Below are 14,195 nucleotides of genomic sequence, written 5' to 3' on the forward strand. Positions count from 1 at the left end.
TAATCTGTGACATGGCTTTATATCAAGGTTATATTTTCACAAAATGTTCTGTGTTTAACATAGGATGATTTTATGTAGAAAATAGAAAATAAAAAAAACTTTATCTGTGTTTCCACCTTTTTTTACTTTTGTTTTTCACAGGCAGGGTCACGCATGTGTACAGGAAAAAGCACACGTGACGTCAGAAAAGATAAGCGTTGTGAGGCCGGTGTGTGCAGTTTAACCAGACCAAAGAAAATAAGAAAATGAAGTAAGAAAATAAAACTTTAATCAGATAAATATGACAGTTCAAATACACACCACAAAGACAGGCAAAGGAGTGTCCTCACAATATGCTTTCAAACTCCATAAGCATTTAGTGTGCAATAAATCGTAACACTGTCAAGAAGTATTTACGTAATAAAAACAAGAACAATCAATTGCACATATTTGTTGTCACTTGTGCTCGTCTAAAAATAGTGTGCACTGGCAACCTCCACAGAAATCCTGTTTACCACACTTGACAGCTTTTGATCATATCTTTAATAGTTTTCATAGTTTCAGCACTGTTGTCTTTAAGTGAAAGGCCCAACATAACCGGCCGGTTCCCTGATTCCTGTGAGACGAATGTTACCACATTTTTTGCGTAGACGTGTGTAAAAGGCTGCAAGAAAACACAAACGGACATGGGTTAAAATGACTTCATTTCACATATTGGTAATCCAACAAAAGTCCATCCGCTGCTTGTAATGAATTACCTCATCCTTTCCCAGGAGTACTCTGGACGTGAACATTGGCACGCTGATGTCACCAGACCTCGTGTCAGGCGTTACAGACACGAGTGTACCGATTTTTCCATACTGTGTCAGGACGATGAAAATGTAGTTGCTGAACTCTGTGCAGACAACTTGAGTTGAATTTCCATTTATTGTTTTTTCTGCTTGTCTTGATTTGATGAGAGGTTGAGGAGCCATTGTTTATATTAACCTGTAAACAATAAAAACTAAGTTAGAAATTTCGCCAACTGTTAAAAAAATGTATCTGTATAAACTGTATAAAGTTACGAAAGAAGAGAGTGAAGCATGTCTAGCATTTAGCTATCCTAGGCTGTTTTACACATATTAGCTCTGTGTGCTAATGCTAAGCACGGAGCAGTTGGGTCCGCATGCTGTCACTGACGCCTGGCTTCTGAAAAGCGGCCAGGAGATAAAGGAAACACCGATGCTTTAAAGGCCCAAGCGGAGAAATGCTTGATATAACACACGCAGCACAAACAGAGACTGTATAAGAGCATATGAATGGTAAGAATAAATAGACACTTACTTACTTACTGGATTAGAGGCGTTATTTTCTTAAGACCGAACTAGAGCACGTTTAACATTACATAGGCAGAGCCGGAAAAAGATGCTGCGTCTGCGCACAAGACAGAGAGATTGAGCTGTGAAGAAACTAATGTTTCAAATCTGTTTATTTTATTTTTTAGTAAAGTTTTACGTTTACTTTGAAGCTACTTAAGAACGTTCAAACACAACGTTTGAATGGAACAACACTATTTTTCCCCTGTAATTTGTCTGTAATTCTGACATTTGCTGAGTCTCTGAAATTAAAATGATACCGAACGGCACATGACATCACATTACCGCGAGAACTATTTAAACGCACAGCGTTTGACTCACTCTCGCGGTAGTCTGATGTTATAGGCTGATCGGTCTGCGCATCACGTTGTTAAGGTGCATCATGTTCATAATGTTCTCTATCCATAAGTTATACAATATCACAACAGTTTTATATAACACTAAGGCTCTTACAGTGTGTGTTTTGAATTTAGATATGAGGCATACAGGCTGCTTAGTGTGTTGTTTCTGGACTGTAAAAAATATGATTATGAACCTTAGTAGATTTAATGAATTAAAATGAATAAACTTAATTTAAAATATATATATTTATTGTTTTTAACCAAATTTTAAGTTAAAATAACATAAAAAAGTTTGGAATGAAATCTATTTTTTGTTTTTAAATATAATAATAATATTTTTTGAGTAATTCTAAAGGAACACATTATTGGGTTAATTGAACTTAATTTTATCATGTTAAATACACTTAAATTTATAAGAAGAACGTTAACTTATTTTATTTTTGTTGCAACAACATGAATGATTTTGGTAAGCATAACTATCTAGGCAGTGGATTTGTTTCCCAGCATGCTTTGCATCCTTTTTGCATTTGGAGAGTAAAATTGAACGTTATTTTATGTGTGTTCACTAAAAAGTAAGACTATAAGTGTTGAAAGGGATAGTTCTCCCAAAAAAGAAAATTCTGTCATCATTTTCTCACTCTTATATTGTTACAAACCTGTATAAATGTCATTGTTTTGATGAACACGGAACAAGATATTTTAAAGATACAATTTGTATTTATGCGCCGCAAGATGGCGCCAGATCAAACAAAAACAATGATGTTGTTTACTGACGCTCTGAAGCAGCGTGGAATTATGGGATTTGTAGTCTTTAACTCAACTGCTGATGGCCATCAATCAGACGAGAACGAGAAATCACGTTGATGGATAAGGTAATCAAGTCTTATAAATGTTGCGTTTGATGACACGTTTATTTCATTATGTAAGTTTATATATGATGTTCAAAACGAAATTGTTAGTCATATTGATATTACAGTATTAGTCCAAATTCGATGGCAAACACAGCACAGAATTAAGTTTTCAACTTACAATCTACAATGATTTTTCACATAATGTATTGACAGTACAAATCTTATTGTAAAGTGACTTAAAAAGACCATTTATATTGCTGTACAACACCTTTTGATGTGCATATCGTCCGCGGGAATACGCGCTGATTACAATCTACACACTAATGTTGTGATCAATATAATAGCATACGTTTTTTGAAGGGTTACGAATCAAAACAACTCACCCATCGCGTAAAACATAAGCAGGATCAGAATCTCGGTCTAGTTAAATGTTGTCGTGAAGCTCTCTCCATCCAGATAATGCAACAATAAATTGATCCTCCCTCGTTTTGTTCCAAACTCTTCTTGGGTCGTTTGGTTGGCCCGTACGCTTACAGGAGCTGACACAACCAGCGGCAGACGGTAAAGAGTTATCCATAAGTCCATAAGCAAGCGCGTAGCCCGACAGGCGCTATCGCATAGTTCTGCATTTGTCCACAACACTGGCTGCGTCCGAAAACTCAAGGCAGTGAGGACTGTGAGGACTTGTTGCCTCGCTGCCTCCTGAGGAAATGACTTCGGCCTCGGGGGTCTGAAGGCCGCTCAGAGAAAGGCTTTCCGACGCACTTCAAAGGCAGCGTGTTTGAAATATAAACAGAGAGCGCCTTTGTGATAACAAATCACATATTTGAAAACTACAATACTAATTTCTCGCTAGAAATGCAATTTAAATGCTTAAAAGGTGAAAATATACGTTTATTTTCACTAAATTTGTGCTCCAGCCGCTTCCTTGGCCGCCATTTTATTTTTTCGAGCTCGACCACTGTTGTCATATGGTTTACGCAGTAAAGGCGGTGACAAAGGGTCACAGGGATATTAACGTCATTGACAGGAGACTGCACTGCCCTGTGTCAATGTTTTGAATGGAAATTTTCTCTCGATTTACAAGTTGAAAACATTACAGATATTGATAGTAATCAGCTGGACAAAATATATAACACTGGCCTAGTGGTTTTTGGAGATTTTACTGCAAATATCTTACAAATTGCACCTTTAAGTAATGTTTGTAACCAAACCATTCATGAGCCCCATTTACTTCCATAGTAAGTTGAGGTATTTGCTCCAGAGTTCATTTTAGCCACTAGTCAGACCATTAAACAAACAGAAACCGGAAGTAAAGTTCAACCAGACGCGTAATCGCGACAACACATGTGCGTCTGATGAAACTGTCTATAATGGTGCTACTACAGTACAGAGACCAGTCTCTTCTTACATGCTCATCATATTGTGGTATATAATAGATAAAAATGCTAAGTAAAAGCAGCAAACTTTACGTTAACAGCTTGTGATCTGTTCCTGCAATTTTATTTTGTACAGTAGATGTAACATAATATTTTATGCTATATAATCTTATCTTACACCAAGCTACAGTATATCACTGAGTTGTCACACAAAGCAGTGAGACTGCTTAGATCCAGGTTCTTAGGAATGCTATATGTCCCTTGGTCCAGATGAAAGAACCTGCTTTTAAATGTAGGCTTAAATCCCACCTCTTGGAGCGATTGTCAATTGATTTGGGTTTACTTTTTCTTTTGTGTTTTTCTGTTTGTGATTATTTTTAAAATATAAATGGTTGTTTATTGAAATGTATGTTTAGGACTTCCCTCTGTCAAAATGTGCTATATATAAAACAAATATGGTGTAGGTTTAATTAATTTCACATTTTAGGAAATTGGTCATGATTAAATCAGGATTCTGTCTTAAAACTAATCAAAAATATTATGTGTAATATTGTTACCAAAAATTTTTTAAGTAGATATCACTTGTTTAATACATTGTGTACACACTTGTTGTCACTGTACACACTAAAACACTATGCAAAGCGTGTTCTTAGATTATGAAACAACGGGCAGGGAATGGTGTCAGACATTTCCAAATGTTCATTATTGCTCTTTCTATCCACCTTCAAGAGCTTGACTGCATGTGGTGTGTCTGGGTAACTTTATCCTCTGCTTGTCTCGCCCCATCAGTGTTTTTTTGTGTGGATGTGTCATAGTTTTGCTGAGTCTAGTGCATTTGACAATGTGTGCCATGTTCACTGACTGTTCAGCTCTCTTTGTACCAGACTGGAGTTACTCTTGCAGAGTGCTTGAGCTTTACATCAATCTAAAAGAAGTTGCCATATTTGCACTTTTGTCGAGGTTGACTAAAAGTGGCAAGTTTTTGTTCTCTCTCTCTCCCTCTTTCTCGCTCATACTCTCCCTCTCGCTTTCAAAGACCACCAGAATATAGACTGTGACTGAATGATTAGTTCTGTTAATACCAGAACAAAGAGCAATTCCAGTTCCCCCTAAATCCGAGAGGAAATGATAAAAGCGTTTCTCTGATTTTTATTTTCAGTTTGGCCCATAGATGAGAGAATGTTCAGTTGTTCTGTCATAACACATAAGGTCTTGTGCAATGAAAGATGATGGCCCCACAAAATGAAACTCTTTTGCCAAAGCAAATCTCAAACGTGGCATTTCCATGAAATGCACCATTAAGTAATCATTCTCACAGCTCTTAGCATTAGGTAAAATGGGCATGCGTGCAATAAACATGCTGAGAGGTGATTTGCTCTTCAAAGTGCTATAAAGAGGCAACAATCTTAAACTTTATGGGTTTTGGGTGCTCTGGAGGCAAAGGGAGTGATGAGGTAGGAGCAAAGCGTATCATGGCCAATATAAAAGAGAAAAACAACCACATTCATTGTTTATGAAATCCTCCCACAGAAGAGGCCTATCATTTTAATATCTCTTTAATGTTCTGCTGGAATTATGCTTGTCGTTTGGGTTCTTTTTGTTCCCACAGCAGGAAGATCGGTCAGATAGGCTGACAGGATTTCATTAAAATTACATTTTATTCTTCTCAACATTAGTTACACATTTTGCCACATACCTGCACTCTTTTGTTCAGACTCTTTCATTTATGGTTTCTAATGAAGTGAGGATTATACAGACATGATGAACATCTATATTATTCTGCTTAGGAGACGGGACTTTAAGTTTTTGTTTCATTTATGTCGTAAAGTGTTCACGCTGTTTTGTCACGAACAAGACTGGAAAAACATCAAAGTGCCAAGTATTTCTCCTTACTTCCTGTATCCTCTTCCTTCCAAACACCTGTTATACAATTATTACCTATGGATTTTAGTGTGGTACAATGGGTTACAAATGTTGATCTATAATTAAATGAGGAGATCACATGCAAAGGCCGCTAAACGCCACCTCTGTAAAAATGTTATAATGATATTAACAGAATGCACTCAGCACGTATTATAAATCCATATTTTTTGCAAAGTCCTCTAAGTGCACTAAAGATAAACTGGATGAACGCAGCGTGCAAAACGACCATGGATCACATTCAAACGTGTGTCCCTTGTGAGTACTTGGACCTGAATATGACATGGATTACAGCGCCCCCTAATGTGTGGTTAAGTTAATTATTACATTTTTACATCAATTTTTAATGTTTCTAGTTGCATCGTAAGTGATTTTGCTACTGTTTACTATAGCTGTGTTTCCATTACAAAGTTGCACAAAACTCATGCAATATTTTCTAAATGTCGGTAAAAATCTTTTGTGAAATGGCATTGGCTTTTTCTCAATATGCGTTCTTCAGCGATCTTGCGCATCGTGTTCTCGCTTTACGTCATCATTAACCATCGAAGTTGAATTCCAATTCCCAAAGACGCAAGTACAGTGGACGCATAAAAATACCTGGATGTGTTCTTGATTTCGAGGATGCATCGATTGTAGACCTGCGCGCTGAAATCGTTTTACGCCCCAGAAGTTATTACGGCAAAACAATGGTGGAGGTCAGGTGACCAAAAGGGAGATTGCACACATCTCAATTCTCACAAGTGCGTTCTGTGTTCTCGCAACCTTCTGAGTTCAGTCTTCCAAGGTCGCCTGCACTGTAAAAAATACTTTGCTGCCTTAAAATTTTTTGTTGAATCAACTCGTTGAGAAAAGTCAACTTAATTTTATAAGTTGTGACAACTCATCTCTGTTGACATGACTTGTAAATCTTAGTTGATTTAACAAAAAATTTTAAGGCACCAAAGTTTTTTTTACAGTGCAAGACGGATCTCCACAAGAACGCAAGTCCATTCTTTGTGTTCTTGGAATTGAGAAACAGCCAGTGTTTCCACTAATCGATGATATGCGACTAAAACATAGTTTTTCCTCTCGCAATAAGTAATTTCAAACATCATGTCGAAGGATATTTGTTATTTTAGGCCATTAATTTAATAAAATGTCATCTACATACATCAGTTGACCTGAAAATGCGAATAAACAGTTTCCATTACAGTTTTGCGAAAACACCTTTTCCGAAATGCCCGATAAACCACCTCATGTGATTGTGAAAAGGTTTTTGCGATACATGGAAAATTGATGTGTTCCATTGCCCGTATTTTTAATTTGCAATGTAAATTTGCACAATTTAAAGTGTAAAAGAAACGCAGCTTATGTCTTGTCCAAAAACGTGGATTTTGTTTCATGAGTTCACACTTACAAATAATTCAGAACAGAGTTATTAATATGCGTATTTGGCGTGCTGTCCGAGGAGAGGGCAACGAGCTCGTTAATGGACTGAGCCCGGAGCGCTTCCTGGCGGGGAGAGGGTTCCGGGCTCAGCCTTAGGCCCGAACCCAGAACAATCCCCCCTGTTCTGGTTAGTAAGGTTACTTAGGCAATCGTGCGGAGAAGGGGAGGTGGAGGGATGCTGAAACTATCGAGGAATGAGGGTGAGTTGGTTTCCAGTCTATATAGGTTCTGTTGATGCCAATCAGGTGGATACCTGATTACTGATTGTCAACAGCTGGTCGTAGTTGAGGTGATTAGGTTGATTATTTGAACGTGTTCCTCCCGAACTTTGTTAATAAAAACATCATTTTAGAAGTGGAGGTTTTTCCAAAAAAGCTTGTGCACTTAGATGGTTTTGCAGCGAAAGACAGTGACATTTGTTAAATACCTATGAAATGACTAAAGCGACATTTGTAAAAATAAGGCATTTCGGTTACTGACTAAGCAAAATTACTGAACCTAAACAAAAGAGCCTGATAAAAAAAATCATCATTTACAAGAAAACATGTCAGACACACTTAAAGGATTTTGCATCTGAACCCCTAATATGGTCTTGCTGAACCAATGCATGTTTTGTGTACGTGTGAGTTTTCTATTTTAAAATGGAGACGGCTGCTGCTATGGTGGGTTGTCATATTAGTGGAGCAAAAAGTAATCTGTGAGGCAACCGACTCATGGCAGCTCTCATTAACCCCTGGTGAGAGCACTCCACCAGTAATGTTAGGTTTGCACTACGCTGTAAGACCATACTCAGATTTTTTGATTGTCACAACATCATTCTGACAGGAAGCTGGACTTGATATGTAACACATATTCTGACACCAAGAAAAAACTAGTCAGTTATTTGTGCTGTTTGGTTCAGATAACAGTAAAACAGAGTAAATCAGATATACAGTCTGAGTCTTTTTTAATTTTGTGTGCAGGTTGCATCCGTGGATGTGCCATCAGAGGCTAAAGACAAGCCAACTTTAATATTAAACTCCCTAAAGTGAAGCTCTGTTGTTGTTCTGTATTGGCAGCAGAGGCGACTCGTGACTGCTCATCCGAGGGGCGCAAATTCAAAATAAGTGTTTGGAGCGTCATGTGTGTTGCTTGCGTTTTCAAAATATGTGTTGCATCATGTGAACAATGTGTATCATGTGTTTTGTCAAAATAAGTACCTGCTGCACATGCATTAAAACCGTTTATGATAAAAGAAATGCTCATGTTCACAAAATACACGCAAGACACTCCCTTAACACTAAACTCTGATTACACATGAGATTATGCGAGTATCTGGCAAACGCGAGTGCTCTTTTATCATAAACCCTTTAGACACGTCTGCAGCAGGCACTTATTTTGAAAAGACACGTGATGCACATAGGTTCACTCGACGTGCCGGAGACATATTTTGAAAAAAGGAACCACACACATGACGGGCTACATACATGTAGTGACGAATTTCGCATCGAGCGCCCTCGAAAAAAGAAGTCACCGGCCGCCACTGGTTGGCAGATAGGATAGTTGTCTTTGACTTATGTAGGCACCTTATCTGGGTGATTCTCACGAAACCATTGAAACGGCACTAATGATTTTAGCTTAAAAATGTGTAATATAGTAACATTAAAAAGCATCAGAATTAACACAATACTGTGTTCTACCTTGCACAATGTGTGATTTCAACATAAGAATTTATAATTGTAAATTTTATCTCATTTTCTGCTGAAATTCTCATTACCGCAATGTGTCCGGCTGTGTTTGTACATGCGTTATGTTGTAATTTTATCAAATTAACACAAAAATATTAAGAAAAAAAATAAATGGATGTTTTGCTAGACTACTTTAGATGACAGAAAAAATATTTACTGAATATTCATGTATAATAATAATGAAGAAAAATTAGGAAAATGATGTGTCCATTCCTGATGTTCTCATCCTCCGCAACACTTTTTCAGAACAGTTTAAGCACACATACAGAATTTTAATAAAGTTTGATTTTGAGTGACCAAGCACATGGACCAGTTACTTCAAGATGGCTACCAGGTAAGATCATTTTTTTACAGTTAATTTGAAATATTGTCTTGTCAGAATGCTTACACGACATTTTGATTATCATTACCGCAACAGATGCTTATTAAATGTTAATTTAATTAATAGAAGCATAATACTTTGATTTTAAATGCATGTGCAGAATCTCCAAATGATGTTCTTTCAGGTTTGTCATGTCATTTTGAAAATATGTCAGTGTTGATGTTTTCTGACTGTTGCGGTAATGAGATTTTTTAGGACTAATTTTTTAAATTATGTTACAAAAAGTGTTAAATGATAAGTAAAAGTTTTTAAATTAATGTTCCCATTTACTCCAGACTTTGTTTTTCAATGTCTGGTGGGAAAAAAGTAAATTTAAGCAATTTTTACATTTTCATGCTTGACATTTTTAAAACCAAGTTTTCGTGAGAATCACCCATGTATGCATGGATGCAAAATTATACAAAACTTTCAGTTTATGGTGGCGTTAGAGATACTTGATAACATGGGGTATTTGAGTATTTATCTGGTCATGTGACCACAACATGATCTCCCTATAATGCATCTTAGCTTTTTGGCGACTAATTCAGATTGTTTCATGCATATGTTTTGCTAGTTAAACATAGTGTCCTACTTTTTATTTTGGGATAAAATGTAGTTACTGACTACACTGCTGCAATGTGAATACTGTTTAGTTAAATACAGAAACCAGTTGATTTAAATGTTGTTAAGATCTGTTCGGTTCTTTCATTAATGTAAACAGAACACAGTTTAAAAGGGTCTCGCACAGCTCTATTTCCTTCTTAAAATGTAATGAGAAAATCGTTAATGAAATTCTTAAGAAACCATTTAAGGTTCATTAAATAGAAAGCAGTTGAAATCCGAGCCAGAATCTTTGGATTCCCACCCCTTTCAGTGTCAGCCAGTAAGCAAAGCGAGTTAATCTTAATAAATGATTATAAAGACACATTTCTTTTTTAAAAATAACATGCACTGATAAATCATTCACAGTAAGACATGTAAAGTGCATTAAGATTTCGTGTCGACTTTGAAATATTCAGCAATTACCAGAGTTAGCCCAACGTTACTTCCTTCCTCCGGCTTTGAGTGTTATCATAAATGCCCATATACATATTCATGGGCATCTACGTCACGTGAAACACATCATCAGCACTCTTTCAGAAAGTCTGAATGCACCGCTTCACCAGCTTCATCTCCATTCCAGTCGCTTAGCATCTGATTCATGTTGATCTGTAAGGGTAGATTCATGATGCGAGTGGAACTTAACAATACATGTAATGAAAATTGCTCTTCTGCCATCTGGAGTCTTATGTCAGGGCCTCATTCATGAAGTGAGTGTATCAACAAAGGCGCACTTACAACACGCACACACACGACAGAAATACATACATTCCCAAAGTGACCACTAGAGTGCTGTGCTGCATTGCAGATAGCATTCAAATGATGTGTAAAGATTGTTAAACAAACAAACTAAACTGCAGTCTTACAGGAGTAAATCACACTTTGGATTTCCCATAATTCAAACACAACCCCGTGGTTTCTAAAACACTCCACTGTTTGATCTTGAAATAATACCTGGAGACATTAAAATATGATTTTTCGTGAGATCTTCTGTGATATATAAAAACACGGATACCAAAAGAATATGCTTGCTTGTGAATAATTGTTGCAAGAGACTGCACATCCAAGGTGACTCATACATGTTTTCTTAATCAATTGTTTCAGTTTATAGAAGTATTTATATAAATCTCTTTATAGAAATGATGTCATAGGCACACTAATATTGATACGGGTAATAAATAACTGAGATCCATGTGAACAGAAAAACAAAGAAATTGTATTCGTTATATAAAACTTTATTTATTATTTAAAGACATTGGAAAGAGCCAGTCCGAATGCAACAGTTGCCAGATTGCCTCTTCAAATGCAAGTCATTGCATAGCCTCGGGTGTTAAACCAAGTGAAAAGAGAAAGTATAGAGAAACTGTAGGCGACGAATGATGCAAAGTTAAGTGATGGAAAATTCCAAGTGCACATATTAAGTGCTTCAAAAAATGTCAATAATATAATTGAGAAAGGCTCACATAACATAAAAGACCACTTCAAAGAACCTACAGTACATGGAGAATATGGGATTAAAAGGCTGATTTAAACCCTGAAGGATAAAATAATATATTTGGACCATTCTCACATCATGCTGAGGTAACGCATCATTGCGTTTCTGCACAAACTGATGGAGGGAGTTCAAGTGCATGCTGTCACATAAGCAGAAATGGCCGCATACAAACCAATATGCTATGTTGTATGCCATATTAAAATTGTAACGGAATGATTTATTGCATAATATTATTGCTATTAAATGCTTACGGTATTCATGAATATCAGCTGACGTCACTCACATCTCAAACTTGTCTTCCGCCATTTTGAGTACCTGAAGTGGTCGCAAAAGAAATAGAAGCTATACATTCAATATGTTGTAAGCATTAAAATCGCTATTTTTACAACACTAAGAAGGCTCGACACAACATGATACTTTGCTCAAAGTCTCTATACATGAACTCGAGCATTGAGAACATTGTTTGTGTACAGAGTTTACTAAAAAGAAGGTTTTAAACAACTGACTTTGGTTGTTCTGGTGTCCGCTCGCCGCCATCTTGCCAGTCAAGATGTATTGATCTCCGCATGTGACGTAAGGAGAGTAAAGATGGATCGCTCCTAAAGCACAGTTCGATATAAATGCACTAATAATTCATTGTTTTGTGAAAAAGTGAAAAACAATATTGACCTTTTAGTTGAAAAAGGAGCCTAATATGAGATTAATTCATTCGCATTCGGAAATCGATTCTTTATGTCTGGCAAAGATGGCGAGTGGACACCATAACAGCCAAAGTCAGTTGTATAAAACCTTTCTTTTTAGTAAACTCTGTGTACACAAACGATGTTCTCAATGCTCGTGTTCATGTGTAGAGATCCAGGTGATACTTCGAGCAAACTTTCATGTTGTGTCGCGCCTTCTTAGTGTTGTAAAAATAGTGGTAATTCGGTAGCAGCGGACAGCGGCTGTAAGAACGCATCTGGGATCGAGTTGGCATCACACCCTAACCAAGATATTTTTTTTAAATAGCGTTTCTTTTCATGACAGTCGATGTGCGAAATTTTGTCTTTTGTAGCCATTTACCGTATCCGTAAGAATCGTAGACATTAAAAGATAAGAAATCCGTAAATCGTAGCAAGCTAGCAAATGCTTGTCAATAGCCTACTGGTGCTCGGTAGGTACTCAAGATGGCGGCAGGCAACTGGAATGACGGAAAACGTCACATGACTGATATTCATGAATAGGTGAAACCAGCATGATCTCACGAAAATTCATACATATTTCAAGAGTTGCCAAAATCGTACACTGTAAAAAATGATGTGTTAATTTTTTACACATTGTGTGTGTCATGCCATTTAACGCGTTATTTCATGTTAAAATAAATGAAAGGGACAACACAAACAGTGATGGGAGTAACGCGTTACAAAGTAATTCCGTTACTGTAATTCCATTACTTTTAGCGGTACGATTTAATGTGTTGTCCCTAAACTAACACACCTTCTGTGTTATTATTCATTGTGCCGCCCACCACGGTCCTGCGACATTAGATCAGAAATGTCTTGTCTGCAAGTGTTCATTTTACACAAAATAGAGTAACGCGAGTAACAAACTCATTTAAATTTCAGTAATTGTAACTGCGTTATTTGTTCATTACCACTAAAAGTAGTGGATTTACAGTAACGGAATTACTTTGTAAAGCGTTACTCCCATCACTGTTTTTAACACAACTTGTGTTGTCCCTTTCATTTATTTTAACATGAAATAACACGTTAAATGGCATGACACACACAATGAGTAAAAAAATGAACACATAATTTTTTACAGTGTATGAAGTTGCAAAATCATGCAAAAATTTACTTTTTACTTTCATCATAAAAAAACATTAACGAAACCCCACTCCTGACCCCAACGTCACAGGGATCAAGGCAAATCGTACAAAATTGTACAAATGTGGTTATTAATACAAATTAGCCACCTCATAAAATGCGTATGAATTGCCAGAGATAGCATTGGCGAAACACAGCAATCAATGGCCCCTTAACCCAGCTGATGGAGCCTAATGAAGTGAGTTTGAGGTATGAGTTGATTGCAACTCTGGTTTAGTGGCATGCAGGATAGGAGCAGTGGATGTGAATGTAGAGGAAGAGGTTTGATTAAGAGCCACCGCAGAGAGAGAGAGAGAGAGAGAGAGAGAGAGGTGCAGTGCTCCCATGCTACTGGCTGACCTTGCACAATTCAGCTCCACGAAGCCAAGTCACAGCCATCCCTCTGCGGGTAAAGCCTGTTGACCACATGGGTCAAGCCCAAAAACAGTTTTCCTTCCTGTCATACAAAATGCCCCCACCTACAAAATGCATACGCAGCATTAAATGTACCATAAATATACTCTGAGCCATAGGCACATAATAAAATCTGAGATTTATATTCTTTAGAATAACTTTACGGTAAGTCCACACAGGACTAATGTTGTTGCTCGTCCAGGGTGAATATAAATAGATATATTGATTTGCGCATGGGTGTATTAGTGTGGATGCTAACAGCAGACACAACAGCTCATCTGATTAGTTTGTTGGTCAGAGTACGAGAGAAAACCAGCAGAGGTCTGAATAATCAAAGCTTGGATCCCTGTGTGCCGTCTGCCAATAGACCCCCTCATTACTGGGATTTTGACAATCAGCTACAGCGCTGGTGTCTCTGTTTTCTGGTCCATGGAGGCTGGTTGCTTTGAGTGTCATGAGAGGGGGAGGCATTATGGAGCACTTGTGTGATAGAGAGACATG

General features: G+C 37.2%; 1 protein-coding gene across 4 annotated transcripts; it reads right to left on the reverse strand.

Annotated features, from left to right (window-relative positions):
• Positions 1-246: 246 nt before the first annotated feature.
• On the reverse strand, positions 247-1,427 carry psmg3 (proteasome (prosome, macropain) assembly chaperone 3). Of its 4 annotated transcripts, none has more exons than XM_055190521.2 (3): positions 1,311-1,427; positions 738-966; positions 247-643 (listed from the first exon to the last, which is right to left on the reverse strand). In XM_055190521.2, the coding sequence occupies exons 2-3, from the start codon at positions 951-953 to the stop codon at positions 491-493; spliced, it is 369 nt and encodes a 122-aa protein (XP_055046496.1). In that variant the 5' UTR covers positions 954-966; positions 1,311-1,427; the 3' UTR covers positions 247-490. The 4 variants fall into 4 exon arrangements, with proteins under 4 accessions (XP_055046496.1, XP_055046482.1, XP_055046491.1 ...); XM_055190507.2 differs by having other exon boundaries at positions 1,303-1,423; XM_055190516.2 differs by having other exon boundaries at positions 1,307-1,416.
• Positions 1,428-14,195: the final 12,768 nt, after the last annotated feature.

Source organism: Misgurnus anguillicaudatus, chromosome 19 (genome assembly GCF_027580225.2).
Source record: "Misgurnus anguillicaudatus chromosome 19, ASM2758022v2, whole genome shotgun sequence".
Taxonomy (NCBI): domain Eukaryota; kingdom Metazoa; phylum Chordata; class Actinopteri; order Cypriniformes; family Cobitidae; genus Misgurnus; species Misgurnus anguillicaudatus.

What these genes read in the sequence shown, in the direction of transcription:
- psmg3 (XM_055190521.2), bottom strand. Translation starts at nt 953, where the DNA reads ATGGCTCCTCAACCTCTCATCAAATCAAGACAAGCAGAAAAAACAATA. An exon ending in TACTCCTGGGAAAGGATGAG is followed by an intron (nt 644 to 737) that starts GTAATTCATTAC and finishes GTTTTCTTGCAG; the next exon opens with CCTTTTACACACGTCTACGC.